The 18,719-nt window shown below is 31.6% G+C and overlaps 2 protein-coding genes across 4 annotated transcripts; one reads left to right on the top strand and one right to left on the bottom strand.

The window, feature by feature from the left end:
- Nucleotides 1-214: 214 nt before the first annotated feature.
- LOC111415931 (fibrinogen-like protein 1) lies at nt 215-2,016 on the bottom strand. 2 transcript variants are annotated; one of them, XR_002706457.2, is made up of 3 exons: nt 1,800-2,016; nt 1,601-1,727; nt 215-1,542 (listed from the first exon to the last, which is right to left on the bottom strand). XR_002706457.2 is itself a non-coding variant. In XM_071200894.1 (3 exons), exons 1-3 carry the CDS (start codon nt 1,990-1,992, stop codon nt 351-353), a joined length of 1,458 nt encoding a protein of 485 aa, XP_071056995.1. In that variant the 5' UTR covers nt 1,993-2,009; the 3' UTR covers nt 215-350. The 2 variants fall into 2 exon arrangements, 1 of the variants encoding a protein (XP_071056995.1); XM_071200894.1 differs by having other exon boundaries at nt 1,854-2,009.
- Nucleotides 2,017-3,294: 1,278 nt separating this feature from the next.
- On the top strand, nt 3,295-14,601 carry LOC111415936 (matrix metalloproteinase-24-like). 2 transcript variants are annotated; one of them, XM_071200897.1, is made up of 6 exons: nt 3,414-3,504; nt 3,605-3,683; nt 3,743-3,869; nt 3,957-4,064; nt 13,196-13,440; nt 13,498-14,601. In XM_071200897.1, the coding sequence occupies exons 3-6, from the start codon at nt 3,785-3,787 to the stop codon at nt 14,410-14,412; spliced, it is 1,353 nt and encodes a 450-aa protein (XP_071056998.1). In that variant the 5' UTR covers nt 3,414-3,504; nt 3,605-3,683; nt 3,743-3,784; the 3' UTR covers nt 14,413-14,601. The 2 variants fall into 2 exon arrangements, with proteins under 2 accessions (XP_022903605.2, XP_071056998.1); XM_023047837.2 differs by lacking the exon at nt 3,605-3,683 and having other exon boundaries at nt 3,295-3,504.
- Nucleotides 14,602-18,719: the final 4,118 nt, after the last annotated feature.

The following is an 18,719-nucleotide window of genomic DNA, read 5'->3' as shown; positions in this document are numbered from 1 at the left end:
CTTGTGCAAGTCAGTTTCTGCAAATGCCATGAGCGTGTAAACGGGCCTTTACGTAGAAACGTTTAGTGATTACGACAAACTTTAAAAATGTCGACCTCTAAATTAAGGGACTTTTACTTTTAGCACGAATAGTAAACATTATTTATGTTTACGGTTATTTTTTAATTGTCGCGTCTTATTGGGATAAACAAGGAATTAATTAAATATTTATATATTTTTATATAGTATTATGTTAATTTTATTAATTAACCAAATTTAACCAAAAACATAAAATCGATTATAATACAAAATAAAAGTTATATATAATGAATTTAATAGAAAAAAGAAATTGGGAAATATATTCTTACGTTTTAGAAAGAAAATCTAATTTTTGATGAATTTTCTTTTGGTTTTACCATCATTTTAGCTTTCCTCAAAGAAACAGCCTTCCATCTTGTCCAATGCACTCCATCTTGACGCATTGATTGCTCTTTATAATAAAATCCATTTAAATTGTTATCATTACATTCGCAGAACCACCACCCTGTTTTTTTAATGTATCGGGTACAACTAACATCATTATTCTTATCGAATGTGCTGAAATTTTTGTTATTATGACGGGAAAGGTAATCACCAGCAGTTCCACTGTAATCTCCAATTTTCAGTTGATAATTTTCATCTTCATTGCCAATTTTAAATGAATCATATTCGGCCCAACTTCTTTTCTCATTGAAAGTTTCTAATTCTACTCGCAGTTTTAAGTGATTTTGATGCGACAACAGGTATAAGAAATCATTGCCAAGCCAGAATTCTTTATTTAAATCGCCAAAACCATATTTGTAGTCGTTCCAGGATCTATTAAAACGTTCTTGTTGCTCGAAACTCCCCCGTCTTTGAATTACCAACCAACCGTTTTCGCATAATTTTGCAGCGTTGTGGAAACTTGCATAAAACTCAGACGTAAGAGAAAGTCTTTTAAAAGAATTTAAAGATGTGTAATTAAAGCATTCGGATAAAATAAATTGTGTGTCTTCCGTTTTTCTACATTTTTCAATTAATTTTTCTATACTCACGTTTTGAAATTTTAAATTTTCTCGTAAAACGTTTTCAATGTCGTTCTTTTCTAAGGTATTTATTACATTTTCTGTGTTATTTTCCACCTTATTTATTTTATTTAAAACTTTCTCGAAAACTTCATTTTCCTCTAACTTATTATTGATTTGTTTAACAGAGTTTTCTAGTATATTAATTTTTGTTGATATGTCATCAAGTTTTGACGGAGTTTGATTCAGTATTGCGTTTAAATCGTTCAATTTAACCTTTAGAAGAAGAGGAAGAGTCTCTGCTACTTTTAATTTATTGTAGCCATCAAATAATTTTTGAATTTTTACATTTTGAAATTTAATATTTTCATTTAAAACATTTTCAACGTTTTCAACATTATTTAATTTATTTAAAATTTTTTCTAAATCTTCATTTTGCTTGTTTTCCTCTAATTTATTATTGATTTGTTTAAACGAGCGTTCTAATTTTTCTTCTAACTCATTTATTTTAATTTCAATCCTGAATAAAAAAAATATTACAATATATTTTTTTGTAATTATTAAATGTTCATTATTACTTGGTATTAATGTTTATTTTTTCATCAAGAAATGATAGCTTATTAATCGATAGCTGAAGAGTACTTAGTAATGTATGAAAAAAAGGTTGATATGAACCAATTTCATCACACCTCGTTGTTTTTTCTCCTAAAATAGAAATAATCCTTAATTTTTTAACATATCGTTAAAAAAACATCGTTAATTGGAACAGTAACACACTTTAAGGTAACCTGCTGATGTGAAAAATTTATTAAATCTTTAAATAATTCTCACCCAACTCGGAAATAGATTTTTTCATTTCTACAATGTCACTCATCAATGTTTTTATGGAAGTTGGAGAATTATAGTGCAGTTGTGTTTTGACAACTTGACTAAAAATTAGAATAAGTAAGAAATTCTTCATCTTCACCATTACATTAATGAACAATAAATGAGTTATCTGTAATGTGTTGCGGTTTTATTTATAATTATCGCCATAGCCAACAATCTGTTGATAAAATTCTTGTTTTTATTATTTTATCTTGTTTACTAATTAAATTTTTATCTGTATCATGATGAATTGTATCATTAACGTGTCATTGAAAAAAAAAAGCCTCACCTTGAGGCATGCTGGAGTTATTTTCTTCTTTCTGCATCTTCATAGGAAGGTCAAGCTATTTAGTAACTTATGTTGTTTAATCCGTAAGTTGCCAAAATCCTTGATTTGTTTGTTAATATCCTGCTCATAAAAGCTGATAATATTAGTACCAAACCTTACTAGAACTCACACTAAACCTAAAACTGAAAACTTTCCGGTTAAGCAGTGTGTCTTTTGAAAACAAGTTCGAACTGAAGAAATTAGAAAAAATACGAGGACAAGATGACGAAACGATTGGATTTAGCCATGAATAAATAATTAGCCCTTCCACTGCTCTAGACGCATACATCATCAAATATTTTCTGTTACTGTCATGCTCAAAACGCATTCTTACGCAAAGCAAATTTAGTAGTAAGTATAAGTATAGTTGGGGATCAAACTGTTCCCTTCTGGATGTACGTTCAGAGCTTTTCTTTCTGTGAATCTCAAAACAGTGACGTTGTGACTACATTTGCTTTATACTTCGGTATCTTACGTCTTATACTCCGCGAGCGTTTTCATTTTGATCTGATCAAACATAGATTCGTTGCCATTCTGGATGAAACTGCTTTGAGTTGATTCTAGAGACTACATCTAAATTGTGTGTTTCTAATGGTACCATTTCCACTGAGGAGGAGTATGGTGGCATTGTTTTCAGATTGAAAGAAGACTGTGTTTCATCTATTGTATGGGACACAGCTGAAGGAGTAAAAGCATACATTTTTCTCTATATCAGAACACCTTTCTATAATATACATAAGAACTGAATCGTTGGACAGCAGAATTTCAGAGTTAGTTTTAATAAATCATAACAACGATGTTGATGGAAAATCAGATATGATTTCTGGCACATTAAATCTCCATCAAATTTACTTTAAAATGTTCTTTATTTCATAATGATATCTCAATTCTTTCTTGAGATACGATTTTTTTAAAATTTATATTTCAAATTAATAACAATCAAACGTGTTGAGTTGGATTTAAACGATCATTACAACTCAATTATTGATTAATAATTACAAATATAAAAATTAAGCGGAACGAGAAAGATTTATGCGCACATCACTATTATGAAATTATATGTGTAGTTATTACGACTTTGATAAGTACGGAAGCGTCAGTGTTTAAAAAGAATTTGGCTCAGATCGAGTCAACCACAACCAAACCCAAACACTTAAAAACAAAACATTCTTACGATTATTTGTGAAGTCAAAAATGAAAATCACCAACATTTTTTCGATTTTTCTTGTTTATTTTAGCAACATTTTCGGTTCAAAAGCCGCGTCTTTAGGATCTAATGATGTTATGGTAAGTTCTTTTTTAAATTTCTTACCGTCCCAAAAATACTTGATCTCTTTGAATATTAATTTGATTAATTTTTGTGTTGAATTTATTGAATCCGAATAAGAAAATACGAGCAATACATGGTGACAAAATGATATTAATAAATATGTAATCAGCAGATAATTTCTAAATTGCGGTCAGAGGTTATGAATAAAATAATATTTGTATTTTTACACAAATAAGTAGTAATATTTCTTTTTAGGGTTATCTTTCTCAATATGGATACGTTTCTAAAGGGAATCTTATGAATTCTAGTAGATTACTTAACCAATCGATTTTAAAACGGGCCATAGAAGAATTTCAAAGCTTTGCAGGACTTCCCGTAACAGGTACACGTTATATAAAGCTTGGAAATCATATCAATTGATCTATAATACATACAATATAGTTTTATTTGATTTTTAATATATTAACAGGTGAAATTAATGAAGAAACTGAATCTGTAATGAAATTACCGAGATGTGGTGTCAAGGACAAATTTATATTCGGAAGTGATACTCGATTCAAAAGATACGCATTACAAGGTAAAATATAATTCACTATTTTACCTTTTGATTTGAAACAGATATGCAAATTGAGATGATTTGAAAAAATTCAATCTTAAATCACATCCTTTTCGTTAAAATAAATTTTCCCAAGTTTTTTCCAAATTATCTCTACCTATTTCCATGACTTATCATAAATTAGAATCTTTTAGCTTTATTTTAGGATATAAATCATACTATATACTAGTCCAATAAATACTCCCGCTGGAACTTTTTCAAATTTGCACCTTTTTGACATATTGGAATATATTTCATTCCAACACCTTCTCATTAAAACAAATTTTCCAAAACTTTCTTCAAATTCTCTCTACCTATTTCGATGACTTATCATAAACTAGAATCTTTTAGATTTGTTTTGGGATATAAACCATTTTACCACTCCAATAAATACCACCGCTGTGATTTTTTCAAATTTGCACCGTTTTGACATGTTGGAATATACTTCATTCCAACACCTTCTCATTAAAACAAATTTTCCAAAACTTTTTTCAAATTCTCTCTACTTATTTCGATGACTTATAAACTAGAAGCTTTTAACTTTATTTTAGGATATAAATCATTTTACTAGTCCAATAAATACTCCCGCTGGAACTTTTTCAAATTTGCACCTTTTTGACATATTGGAATATATTTCATTTCAACACCTTCTCATTAAAACAAATTTTCCAAAACTTTCTTCAAATTCTCTCTACCTATTTCGATGACTTATCATAAACTAGAATCTTTTAGATTTGTTTTGGGATATAAACCATTTTACCACTCCAATAAATACCACCGCTGTGATTTTTTCAAATTTGCACTTTTTTGACATATTGGAATACATTTCATCCCAACACCTTCTTATTAAAACAAATTTTCCCAAACTTTTTTCAAATTATTTTTGCGTATTTCGATGACTTATCATAAACTACAATCTTTTAGCTTTATTTTAGGATATAAATCATTTTACTAGTCCAATAAATATTCCCGTTGGGACTTTTTCAAATTTGCACCGTTTTGACATGTTGGAATATATTTCATTCCAACACCTTCTCATTAAAACAAATTCTCCAAAACTTTTTTCAAATTCTTTCTACTTATTTCGATGACTTATAAACTAGAATCTTTTAGCTTTATTTTAGGATATAAATCATTTTACTAGTCCAATAAATACTCCCGCTGAAACTTTTTCAAATTTGCACCATTTTGACATATTGGAATATATTTCATTCCAACACTTTCTCATTCAAACAAATTTTCCAAAACTTTTTTCAAATTCTTTCTACTTATTTCGATGACTTATAAACTAGAATCTTTTAGCTTTATTTTAGGATATAAATCATTTTACTAGTCCAATAAATACTCCCGCTGAAACTTTTTCAAATTTGCACCATTTTGACATATTGGAATATATTTCATTCCAACACTTTCTCATTCAAACAAATTTTCCAAAACTTTTTTCAAATTCTTTCTACTTATTTCGATGACTTATAAACTAGAATCTTTTAGCTTTATTTTAGGATATAAATCATTTTACTAGTCCAATAAATACTCCCGCTGAAACTTTTTCAAATTTGCACCATTTTGACATACTGGAATATATTTCATTCCAACACTTTCTCATTAAAACAAATTTTCCAAAACTTTTTTCAAATTCTCTCTTCTTATTTCGATGACTTATAAACTAGAATCTTTTAGCTTTATTTTAGGATATAAATCATTTTACTAGTCCAATAAATACTCCTGCTGGAACTTTTTCAAATTTGCACCATTTTGACATACTGGAATATATTTCATTCCAACACTTTCTCATTAAAACAAATTTTCCAAAACTTTTTTCAAATTCTCTCTTCTTATTTCGATGACTTATAAACTAGAATCTTTTAGCTTTATTTTAGGATATAAATCATTTTACTAGTCCAATAAATACTCCCGCTGGAACTTTTTCAAATATGCACCTTTTTGGCATGTTGGAATATATTTCATTCCAACACCTTCTCATTAAAACAAATTTTCCAAAACTTTTTTCAAATTCTCTCTACTTATTTCGATGACTTATAAACTAGAATCTTTTAGCTTTATTTTAGGATATAAATCATTTTACTAGTCCAATAAATACTCCTGCTGGAACTTTTTCAAATTTGCACCATTTTGACATACTGGAATATATTTCATTCCAACACTTTCTCATTAAAACAAATTTTCCAAAACTTTTTTCAAATTCTCTCTTCTTATTTCGATGACTTATAAACTAGAATCTTTTAGCTTTATTTTAGGATATAAATCATTTTACTAGTCCAATAAATACTCCCGCTGGAACTTTTTCAAATATGCACCTTTTTGGCATGTTGGAATATATTTCATTCCAACACCTTCTCATTAAAACAAATTTTCCAAAACTTTTTTCAAATTCTCTCTACTTATTTCGATGACTTATAAACTAGAATCTTTTAGCTTTATTTTAGGATATAAATCATTTTACTAGTCCAATAAATACTCCTGCTGGAACTTTTTCAAATTTGCACCATTTTGACATACTGGAATATATTTCATTCCAACACTTTCTCATTAAAACAAATTTTCCAAAACTTTTTTCAAATTCTCTCTTCTTATTTCGATGACTTATAAACTAGAATCTTTTAGCTTTATTTTAGGATATAAATCATTTTACTAGTCCAATAAATACTCCCGCTGGAACTTTTTCAAATATGCACCTTTTTGGCATGTTGGAATATATTTCATTCCAACACCTTCTCATTAAAACAAATTTTCCAAAACTTTTTTCAAATTCTCTCTACTTATTTCGATGACTTATAAACTAGAATCTTTTAGCTTTATTTTAGGATATAAATCATTTTACTAGTCCAATAAATACTCCCGCTGGAACTTTTTCAAATTTGCACCTTTTTGACATATTGGAATATATGTATTTCATTCCAACACCTTCTCATTAAAACAAATTTTCCAAAACTTTCTTCAAATTCTCTCTACCTATTTCGATGACTTATCATAAACTAGAATCTTTTAGATTTGTTTTGGGATATAAACCATTTTACCACTCCAATAAATACCACCGCTGTGATTTTTTCAAATTTGCACTTTTTTGACATATTGGAATACATTTCATCCCAACACCTTCTTATTAAAACAAATTTTCCCAAACTTTTTTCAAATTATTTTTACGTATTTCGATGACTTATCATAAACTACAATCTTTTAGCTTTATTTTAGGATATAAATCATTTTACTAGTCCAATAAATACTCCCGTTGGGACTTTTCCAAATTTGCACCGTTTTGACATGTTGGAATATATTTCATTCCAACACCTTCTCATTAAAACAAATTTTCCAAAACTTTTTTCAAATTCTTTCTACTTATTTCGATGACTTATAAACTAGAATCTTTTAGCTTTATTTTAGGATATAAATCATTTTACTAGTCCAATAAATACTCCCGCTGGAACTTTTTCAAATTTGCACCGTTTTGACATGTTGGAATATATTTCATTCCAACACCTTCTCATTAAAACAAATTTTCCAAAACTTTTTTCAAATTCTTTCTACTTATTTCGATGACTTATAAACTAGAATCTTTTAGCTTTATTTTAGGATATAAATCATTTTACTAGTCCAATAAATACTCCCGCTGGAACTTTTTCAAATTTGCACCTTTTTGACATGTTGGAATATATTTCATTCCAACACCTTCTCATTAAAACAAATTTTCCAAAACTTTTTTCAAATTCTCTCTTCTTATTTCGATGACTTATAAACTAGAATCTTTTAGCTTTATTTTAGGATATAAATCATTTTACTAGTCCAATAAATACTCCTGCTGGAACTTTTTCAAATTTGCACCATTTTGACATACTGGAATATATTTCATTCCAACACTTTCTCATTAAAACAAATTTTCCAAAACTTTTTTCAAATTCTCTCTTCTTATTTCGATGACTTATAAACTAGAATCTTTTAGCTTTATTTTAGGATATAAATCATTTTACTAGTCCAATAAATACTCTCGCTGGAACTCTTTCAAATTTGCACCATTTTGACATATTGGAATATATTTCATTCCAACACCTTCTCATTAAAACAAATTTTCCAAAACTTTTTTCAAATTCTCTCTACCTATTTCGATGACTTATCATAAACTAGAATCTTTTAGCTTTATTTTAGGATATAAATCATTTTACCACTCCAATAAATACCACCGCTGTGGTTTTTTCAAATTTGCACTTTTTTGACATATTGGAATATGTATTTCGTCCCAACACCTTCTCATTAAATCAAATTTTCCCAAACTTTTTTCAAATGCTCTCTACCTATTTCGATGACTTATCATAAACTAGAATCTTTTAGCTTTATTTTAGGATATAAATCATTTTACTAGTCCAATAAATACTCCCGCTGGAACTTTTTCAAATATGCACCTTTTTGACATGTTGGAATATATTTCATTCCAACACCTTCTCATTAAAACAAATTTTCCAAACCTTTTTTCAAATTCTCTCTTCTTATTTCGATGACTTATAAACTAGAATCTTTTAGCTTTATTTTAAGATATAAATCGAATATAAATAGAATCTTTACCACTCCAATAAATACCACCGCTGTGATTTTTTCAAATTTGCACTTTTTTGACATATTGGAATATGTATTTCGTCCCAACACCTTTTCATTAAATCAAATTTTCCCAAACTTTTTTCAAATTCCCTCTACCTTTTTCGATGACTTATCATAAACTAGAATCTTTTAGCTTTATTTTAGGATATAAATCATTTTACCACTCCAATAAATACCACCGCTGTGGTTTTTTCAAATTTGCACTTTTTTGACATATTGGAATATGTATTTCGTCCCAACACCTTCTCATTAAATCAAATTTTCCCAAACTTTTTTCAAATGCTCTCTACCTATTTCGATGACTTATCATAAACTAGAATCTTTTAGCTTTATTTTAGGATATAAATCATTTTACTAGTCCAATAAATACTCCCGCTGGAACTTTTTCAAATATGCACCTTTTTGACATGTTGGAATATATTTCATTCCAACACCTTCTCATTAAAACAAATTTTCCAAACCTTTTTTCAAATTCTCTCTTCTTATTTCGATGACTTATAAACTAGAATCTTTTAGCTTTATTTTAAGATATAAATCGAATATAAATAGAATCTTTACCACTCCAATAAATACCACCGCTGTGATTTTTTCAAATTTGCACTTTTTTGACATATTGGAATATGTATTTCGTCCCAACACCTTTTCATTAAATCAAATTTTCCCAAACTTTTTTCAAATTCCCTCTACCTTTTTCGATGACTTATCATAAACTAGAATCTTTTAGCTTTATTTTAAGATATAAATCATGTTCCAACTCCAATAAACACCCCGGCTGCGATTTTTTCAAATTTGCACTTTTTTGACATATTGGAATATATTTCATCCCAACACCTTCTCATTAAATCAAATTTTCCCAAACTTTTTTCAAATTCCCTCTACCTTTTTCGATGACTTATCATAAACTAGAATCTTTTAGCTTTATTTTAGGATATAAATCATTTTCCAACTCCAATAAACACCCCCGCCCCGATTTTTTCATATTTGCACTTTTTTGACATATTGGAATATAGGAAAAAATAATCTCAGGAAACGCGACCAAGAGTTGAGTCGTGAGCTAACTGATATTTTGCCTGTACAGGGTGTCCAAATTTCGATGGGTTTGCAGGGTTATTATGAAAGATAGAAAGTTGCGGCTTTCGCGAACCTGAGCTACTTTTTTGTGAAACTTACAATGGCGCAAACCAAATTTTCATAGACCTGTGAATAGTGTTTGAAATTTACGATTTTCAGACACCTCCTGTATCTCGGCTATCCAGAAACTTAGTAAAAAAGTAAAAACGGGTTCTAGTAGATTTTTTCACGTGGAATCCAATGGTGCACGTAGAATTTTTCTAGTCATCACGGTTTTTGAGTTATAAACAACTCAAATACTGAATACTGAACTTCTAAAATACTTAACTCTTTATAACTCAAAAACCGTGATGACTAGAAAAATTCTACGTGCACCATTGGATTCTGCGTGAAAAAATCTGTTAGAATCATTGTAAGTTTCACAAAAAAGTAGCTCAGGTTCGCGAAAGCCGCAACTTTCTATCTTTCATAATAACTGAGATACCCTGCAAACCCATCGAAATTTGGACACTCTGTACACATTTTGACAGAATTTGAACTTAGACTTACAGTTTCTTATAACAAAGTTATTCGTAGTGTTAAGTTAACTAATATCAATAAATTTAATAAACTTCAAAATCACTGTAAATTTGAAAAAATAGTGAGGAATAATGATGGTTGGTTTGTTAATAACAGTGATGTGGAGGTTCCTGTTGTAGTTAAAGATTTTTTTATCTTTGGGTCCGCAGTTTGGGATTATTCCAGACTCGACTTCTGTCTCAGTTCCTAAATTAATAGCTGATATTGAGAATGTAATTAGAATTGCACCACGTAATGAACTGAATGTAAAAAGAGCTAGATGTACGAATATTCTGACTAATTTTTTAAGAAAAAAAGATCAAATTAATGTAGTTAAAGCATTAATTAGTAAAGCTTATTGTGTTACAAAAACCTTTCTGAAAACTGAAAGAGAAGACCCTTTGTTAATTTTAAAAGCTGATAAGGGCCAGGTAACCGTGGCGATGAATCGGTCAGAATATGTGCGGAAGTCGTTAAGTCTGTTCAATGATCAATCAACTTATGTGGTTCTCCCACGAGATCCTACTACTACCATTCAAAACAAAAATAATAAATTTTCAAAGTTGTTACTTGAAAGGGATTACATTGAGAAACCTATTTACAACAGGTTAATTTGCCACAACGGTATTATGAAATAATAATTGGAATTAATATAAACGTGTATGTAACATATAAATGAAACACAACCAGAAGGAAGGATACCTTTACAGGGATCCGGGTCCCGGCGCTGCTAATTTTTCCTTTATGTTATTCCTGTCTTTAACGTGTAAAGGTATCCTTCCTTCTGGTCGTGTTTCACTTACAACGGTATTAGTCCTAAATACTACGGCCTTCCAAAAACCCATAAACGAGATTGTCCCTTGAGACCTATTATTTCCTTCGTTGGCTCACCCACGTATAAGTTGTCTAATTTTGTGACTCGTATTCTGACTAAAGCGTTCAGAGAGAGAACTTCGTATAACATTAAAGACACTGTCACCTTTGTTGAAGAAATGAAAAGGAGAGCCTTAGCTCCTAATTTTGTGTTAATCTCTTTGTTTACTAATATTCCCTTATCATTAGCAAAACAAATCATAACTGATAATTGGGACATCGTACAACCAGTAACCCAAATCGACAGAGGCCTTTTCATTGAGATAATAACCTTCCTCTTTGAATCTTCTATTTTTTCCTTTGATGGAAAGATTTATAGTCAGAAATTTGGCACCCCTATGGATAGTCCCTTGAGCCCCATCCTCGCCACTATTGTGATGGATTATTTGTTGGATCAATTTATCCCTTCACTTGATTTTACTTTTCCTTTCATTTTTAAGCATGTTGATGATATCATTTGCTCAATTCCATCCGATTTCGTTGACACTGTCCTCAGAGTTTACAATAGCTTTGATCAACACCTTCAGTTTACTGTAGAGACAGAGGTTGGGTCATCAGTCCCCTTTCTTGATACCAGGGTTATACGTGAACCCAACCAAAACATCATTTTGAATTGGTACACTAAACCCACTTACTCTGGGAGATACATTAACTATCATTCCAACCATCCTATTAATCAAAAAATCAATGTTATCGTCGCAATGTGTAACAGAGTAAAGCTGATCTCTAATGAACGGTTCATTAAAGAAAACCTAAAAAGACTTCATAATACTTTCTTAGACAACGGTTATCCTCATGGTCTCTTGGTTGGTATATTCAATCATATCAATAATTTTCATTCATCTACTGTTAATATCAATAATGCAGACAAATCTAACGGTTCTTAAGAAAACCTCTCAAGTGTTCCTAATTTTAGATATGTAAAGATCCCCTTCGTTCCTAACTTAACACCTCAGTTGATGTCTGTTCTGGAGGCTGACTTTATAAAATTTGCAAAATTCAATGGTAGACCTCTTTCTTGTTTGATCTCTAAAACTAAGGATCCTGTTCCCCTTCTAGCCCAGTCTCACGTAATTTACAGAATACCTTGTAATAATTGCAATTGTCGCGAATCATAAGTCCACCGGACTCACATTATTCGACGGTTCGGGAATAAAACGCCAACAACGTTTTATTCTAATAAAAGCACGTTATTATAATCACTCGAACTCGATACATGAGCCATACATGAGCCGAGTAAACGCAATACATAACGGTGTTCTAAACGCTACTAAAAACAACGTACAATTGGCAGTCTCAAGATAAATTCAATGCTAATGAAACATCTCTTTTTCTAAAGACATTACTGTTTAAAAGAATTTTTTGCATTTTAACTTTCTTAATATTTTTTTAAAATTTTTTTGTTTTGTATTTCATTTTTGAAAATTGTTGTGGAGCGCCTCTGTTGGGTGACTGGTGTAAATGTTCAAATCAAGTTTTTGTGGTTTTTATTTTCAACGTTTTACTTAGTTGTAACATTTAATTTCTTCAAAGTCACAGCCATTTTGGTTTATAAACAATTTTAACGGTTTCTGTTTTACTTTGGAGTTAGAGATTAACTTAAAGTTGGTTCACTGTAAAAAAAATATCCGTTTTTTACGCTTTTAGAGGTGATTGAATGCCTGTGTTGCTTGAGCTGATTAAATCGCTTTCCATTTGTAAGTAGATTAATTTATTTTTAGAAGACTTTAGTAGAAACTAATATTTTCCGCTGACTTGTATGTCTTTCCACACTCGCTTTCGGCTCGTGCGGAAATCCGACATACGTGGTAATGAAAAATCATAGTTTCCTCACTTGTACTGTAATATACTATTCTCAAACGTTTTTCAAATTCTCTTTACCTATTTCGATGACTTATCATAAACTAGAATCCTTTAGCTTTATTTCAAGATATAAATCATTTTACCACTCCAATAATTTTCAAATTTATAGTTGATTATTGAATTTCTTTTTTGGTGTTTAGGAAGTAGATGGAAAATCAAAAATTTAACCTACACAATCTCCAAATATCCCACAAACTTTGATAAATCCGAAGTGGACAACGAGCTACAAAAAGCTTTTACCGTTTGGTCCGAGTACACAGACTTAACATTTAAGCAGGTAAAAACCGGAAAAGTTAACATCGAAATCAAATTCATTAAAGGCGAACACGGAGACGGTGATCCTTTCGATGGCCCCGGAGGAACTTTGGCACACTCATATTTTCCAGTAAGAAAATCGTTCTCAAATAAGCCATTATAATATTATATTAATAATTTTAATAAGGTTTATGGAGGTGACATTCACTTCGACGATGATGAACATTGGACCATAAATAAACACCATGGAACTAACATTTTACAAGTAGCAGCCCACGAAATCGGCCATGCTTTGGGTTTACTCCACACTGATGTAAAACAAGCTTTAATGGCACCATTTTATCGAGGATATCAACCTTATTTTGAGTTACATAGGGATGATATCTTGGGAATTCAAAAATTGTATGGGAATAAAACCACCATTTTAATCGATAAGAATAATGAAGAAGATTTAAATATTAATACAGAAGATCAGATTTTATGCAAATCGTCCAAAATTGATGCTATCTTTTTAAGCACCACAAAAGGAAAAATTTACGTGTTTAAGGGGGATCAATATTGGAGTTTGACCGATCATAAAATAGATCGTGGATACCCGAAATTAATCGCGAATCGTTGGCCGGGATTACCTGGTAATATCGATTCAGCTTTTACCCATAAAAATGGAAAGACTTACTTTTTTAAGGGTAAGAAATATTGGAAGTATTCTGGAAGAAGAATGGATGGGGATTATCCAAAAGATATTTCAGCTGGATTTCCTGGAATTCCCCATAATATTGATGCTGTTATGGTTTGGAGTGGAAATGCAAAAACTTACTTTTTCAAAGGGGATCAATTTTGGTGTTTTGATCCAACGCAACGACCCCCAGTAAAAAATACGTATCCAAGACCCATTTCAAAATGGAAAGGAATACCAAATAACCTCGACGGTGCTTTTCAATATTCAAATGGATACACTTATTTTTATAAAGACGGTGTTTACTATAGATTTAATGATCGCAATTTTGCCGTGGATGTGGGTAATCCAGCTTTTCCCAGATCTATGGCATATTATTGGTTTGGGTGTCAGTCAGCACCCAGAGAAACCATTCGCATATCTTAGTTTAGATAATATTTAACAGTATTTTTAATAACATACATATCATCAACCAACATTGTTCAAAATGATGAACACATTTCTCCGTGCTATAACTTATTTGTGAATATATTCTTGAAATGTTTATTTAAAAGGTATTGATAAGTTTCTCAGTTATGTAAAAAAAAAATTAATAAAATCTAAAAATTAAACTCACTTTATGTTATTATTTAGTTCAAAAATATGTTTAGTTACTTTAAACTATGTTAGCTCCCTGAAAGTAACTGGTAATTTGTATTGAGTCAAGTAGTATTATTTAAAAGACAAGTAAGTTAAAAGTTCCTCTATGAAGATATTTACTCTCAAATCGCCGAGGTCGCTTGACGGTGAAGACCTAAATGCTCCAAATCTATCGATTTCGTGTTGTTACATTTCTTGTACTGCTAATATTTTCTGTACTTCATCCTTCTTTTTTGTTATTATCAACACCCTTGTCTATCCAATCTTCATATAACTTCGCCTTATCGATTTTGTGCTTTTCGTTCTGTCTCTTTTCCTGTTCTTTTTCTAAATATTCTTTATTTATCTGCTGAAAAAACAATCAGTCTTACAAAAAAGGCTTACATCTAACACAAAAAACAGTACTAGCACTAATCGAATGTGTCCAATTCATTACAATTTAAATATTCATCTATATTATAGAAACATTTTACAAGTAATAGGCTTTTTACATATATGTGAAACTTCTTAGGAGTTAGATCTTTGACATGTTGTGGCAATTTATTATACATCCTCGTACCCTGGAAATCTACTCCCTGCTGCGTTAATTTGAGTCTATGTGATGGCAATTCAAAAAACTATTTATGACGTGTGTCGTAGCAATGTAATTGAGAGTTTGTCCTGAATTCGCTTTTGTTATTATGAACGTAATTTAGACACATTAATATGTAGTTAGATGGCACTGTTAGTATCTTGTGTTTTTTAAAAGATGATTTACAACTCACGATGGAAGGGTCTAACACTGGGTCGATGGGAAGGAACGATGGGTCTAACGCTTGAATACAGCGCTTTTGCAAACGGAAAACCCTCTTTAATCCAGTAGCCGACTCCCAGGCCAGAACACCGTACCCAGCCACCGCATGAAAACACGAAAAGTACGCCACTCTAGCAGCCTCAAGACCCGCACAACGCCTCAACTGAAGCACCAGATACACCACACTAACAAGACGATTGCAGATGTATTCGATATGAGGACCCCATCTCAATGACGAGTCCACGTAATGTCCGAGAAAACGGATCATACTCCTTTTTTTTGAGAAGAAATCCAGGGACTGTATTTTTTTGTTATTTAGTAGGAGCTTATTTGCGCTCATCCAGTCCGCAGCAGAGTCCAAAACTTCCCTGCTCCTCAACTCCACCGTCCGTGATGTGTTGCTTCGAACCACAAAAGACGTATAGTCGGCGTATAAAGATGTAGTGACCCCCGTCATGCAATCCGGCAGATCATTCAGGTAGATCGTGAAAAGTAAGGGACCAAGGAGTGACCTCTGGGCAACACCACATAAATACTTCCTTCCGTCTGACAATTTCCCCTTCCAATGAACCATCTGGTATCTTTGAGAAAGGTATGACTCAATAAGTTTTAATTGGTTACCTCTAACACCGTAGAATTCTAACTTGTTTAGCAGTATACCATGGTCCACGATGTCGAACGCTCTGCTCAGATCACAACAGATCATTTTGAATTCGGACGGTCAAAGTGAGTGCACGTGTTCTAAACAAGTATCGCGAGTCTCATAACCAGTTTCGTTTCACAAAATCAATCATGTTTACAATTTCATATATTATTAATCTAACAAAATAATAAATCATCGAAAGCAATATATTTAAGGAAAGCCGCCTGCGGGCGTGTTTTCGACCGAATCTAGTATGGGCGAAAAACGAGGATCCGATCACTTATCACCTCTAGAAGATGACATTCATAAACGATATTCTTTTAATCCAGATCTCTTAGCGCAAAATAGATTCCATGTTCTTGCTAGTGAAGACAACAGTGATGATATTAATGACAACTCTTTGGAAAATAAGTCCCAAAAAGGCCCTAAAGTACCTCCTATCTTTCTACACAACAAATCAAACCATAAAGAAATTATCAATGATATTAAAGCGTTAACCACTGAAAAATTTACAACTATTGTCAAAAATAATTCACTAAAAATCAACCTTACGTCTATAAACGATTATAGAACTTTAACTAAGTATTATACAGAGCAAAAACTTGAATTTCACACTTTTCAGGATCCAACAAAGAGAACTTTAGCCGTAGTGTTGCGTAATGTTCCTATATCTCTAACAGACATTGAAATAAAAGATGAATTGACTACTTATTCATTACCTATAATTAGTGTCACAAGACTATTAAATAAAGTTAAACTTCCGATGCCATTATGTGCGGTTGAATTGACTCCCAACGAAAAAGCCAAAGACATTTTTAATATCAAAGAAATATGTAATGCTTTAATTACAGTAGAGCCGAGGAAAAAATCTCAAATTATACCGCAGTACTTTAAATGTCAACGTTTTGGTCATACTAAAAATTATTGCTCACTAAAACCCAAATGTGTAAAATGCGGTGATGAGCATAATCATAAGGATTGTAAAAAGAAAAAGAGCGATCCCCCGAAATGCGCAAATTGCCAGCCAATTACAGAGGTTGTCGCGCTCACACTGAACTACAACAACTACACCCACGTCAGATGAGAAGAGCTACCACTAACTCAATTCATAGATCCACTTTCCGAACATCAGATCCTAATGTGTCATTTGCCAACATAATCCAAAAAAATTTACCATCCCAAAACACCGGTACTCCAAATCCACCTCCTAAAATTATATATAATATTATCCATACAGAGACGATCATCTACCTGACATACTGGATATAGTTATCACCAAAAACTTTAATCTTCCCTTAGCTCAAACGGTCCTAGAGAAATTGAATTCTGATCATCTCCCGGTTATTATCACGGTCGAAAAAGAAATTACCTTTAAACCGCCTATTCCTAAATTGATAAATGGAATTGTAGATTGGGAGGCCTTTGAATCAGAGATGAGCAGTATTAATTTACATAATTCATTTTTACATCCTACCTCAATAGATAGGTCAATCTCATTACTTACTTCGACAATCAAAGAAGAAACCTAACAAAACTATTCGAACGAATTATTATTTACCACCCAAATATATTCTCGACCTAATCAAAGAAAAAAGAGGGGTCAGACGTAATTGGCAAAGAACACGTGATCCCAACTTAAAGCAGAAATTAAATAAACTGACTCATACCATTACTAAAGCTTTAGAATCCCATCGGATTGCTAATTATCAGAATCTTCTAAGCAATATGGATAATAAAGATCCGGGAATGTGGATAACAACAAAAAAAATACTGAGAAGACACGAAGAAATTCCTACAATTACCCATAACGGGAATCAGTTCTCTACTGATGAAGGAAAAACCCAAGCCTTTGCTGATTATCTTGAGTTAACATTTACTCCTCACATACCTCGAGAAAGCAGGTCTTCTTCTGTTACTATTCAAGCATACAATGAAACTCATCTTCCGCGAATAGAAAGAGTAGATGAAGAAGTAACAAATGAAGAAATCACATATTTAATTAACAATCTACCTGATAGAAACGCCCCAGGGCATGACCTTATACCAAATCTAATTCTAAAAACCTCCCTTCGAATATTACTAGCCACTTAACTGATATCTTTAATTCATGTTTAAAAATTGGTTACTTTCCGGTGACTTGGAAAAAAGCTGAGATACTTATGTTTCCCAAGCCAGGAAAACAGAGCACTATAAGCTTCTTACCGACTCTCTCAAAATTGTTTGAAAAAGTTATAATACGAAGACTTCAAGATCAGCTGCTGGAAAGAAATGTTATCCCAAACATACAGTTTGGTTTTCGAACGGGTCATTCAGCGATCCACCAGTTGGTGCGTGTTACAGAATTCATTGAGAAAGGTTTTGAAAATAAGCAATACACCACTATCGCCTTTTTAGATGTAGCTAAAGCCATTGACGCCTTTGGCCTACAGTTTGGACGGAGGGATTAAAATTCAAACTATTGCATCTAGGTCTAGATGACTATATTACCGCAATACTTATGTCATATCTTCAAGAACGAACTTTTTGTGTGAGAATAAATGGGACCTATTCAGATACAAGATGTATTAGAGCAGGAGTTCCTCAAGGAGGTATATTGTCACCAACCTTATTTAATATATTTATGCATGATATACCGTGTCAAAGATGCAATGAAAAAGC

Source organism: Onthophagus taurus, unplaced genomic scaffold, assembly GCF_036711975.1.
Source record: "Onthophagus taurus isolate NC unplaced genomic scaffold, IU_Otau_3.0 ScKx7SY_15, whole genome shotgun sequence".
NCBI lineage: Eukaryota > Metazoa > Arthropoda > Insecta > Coleoptera > Scarabaeidae > Onthophagus > Onthophagus taurus.
The sequence above is the reverse complement of the archived record's forward strand: the minus strand, read 5'-3'. Positions and strand labels throughout refer to the sequence as shown.

Excerpts from the sequence above, each read along its gene's own strand:
- LOC111415936 (XM_023047837.2), top strand. The coding sequence starts at position 3,412 with ATGAAAATCACCAACATTTTTTCGATTTTTCTTGTTTATTTTAGCAAC. Across the intron at positions 3,870-3,956 it reads TGCAGGACTTCCCGTAACAG|GTGAAATTAATGAAGAAACT; the intron begins GTACACGTTATA and ends ATATATTAACAG. Across the intron at positions 13,441-13,497 it reads TGGCACACTCATATTTTCCA|GTTTATGGAGGTGACATTCA; the intron begins GTAAGAAAATCG and ends AATTTTAATAAG.
- LOC111415931 (XM_071200894.1), bottom strand. The coding sequence starts at position 1,992 with ATGGTGAAGATGAAGAATTTCTTACTTATTCTAATTTTTAGTCAAGTT. Across the intron at positions 1,728-1,853 it reads AAAATCTATTTCCGAGTTGG|GAGAAAAAACAACGAGGTGT; the intron begins GTGAGAATTATT and ends TTTCTATTTTAG. Across the intron at positions 1,543-1,600 it reads AAAATAAACATTAATACCAA|GATTGAAATTAAAATAAATG; the intron begins GTAATAATGAAC and ends TTTTTTATTCAG.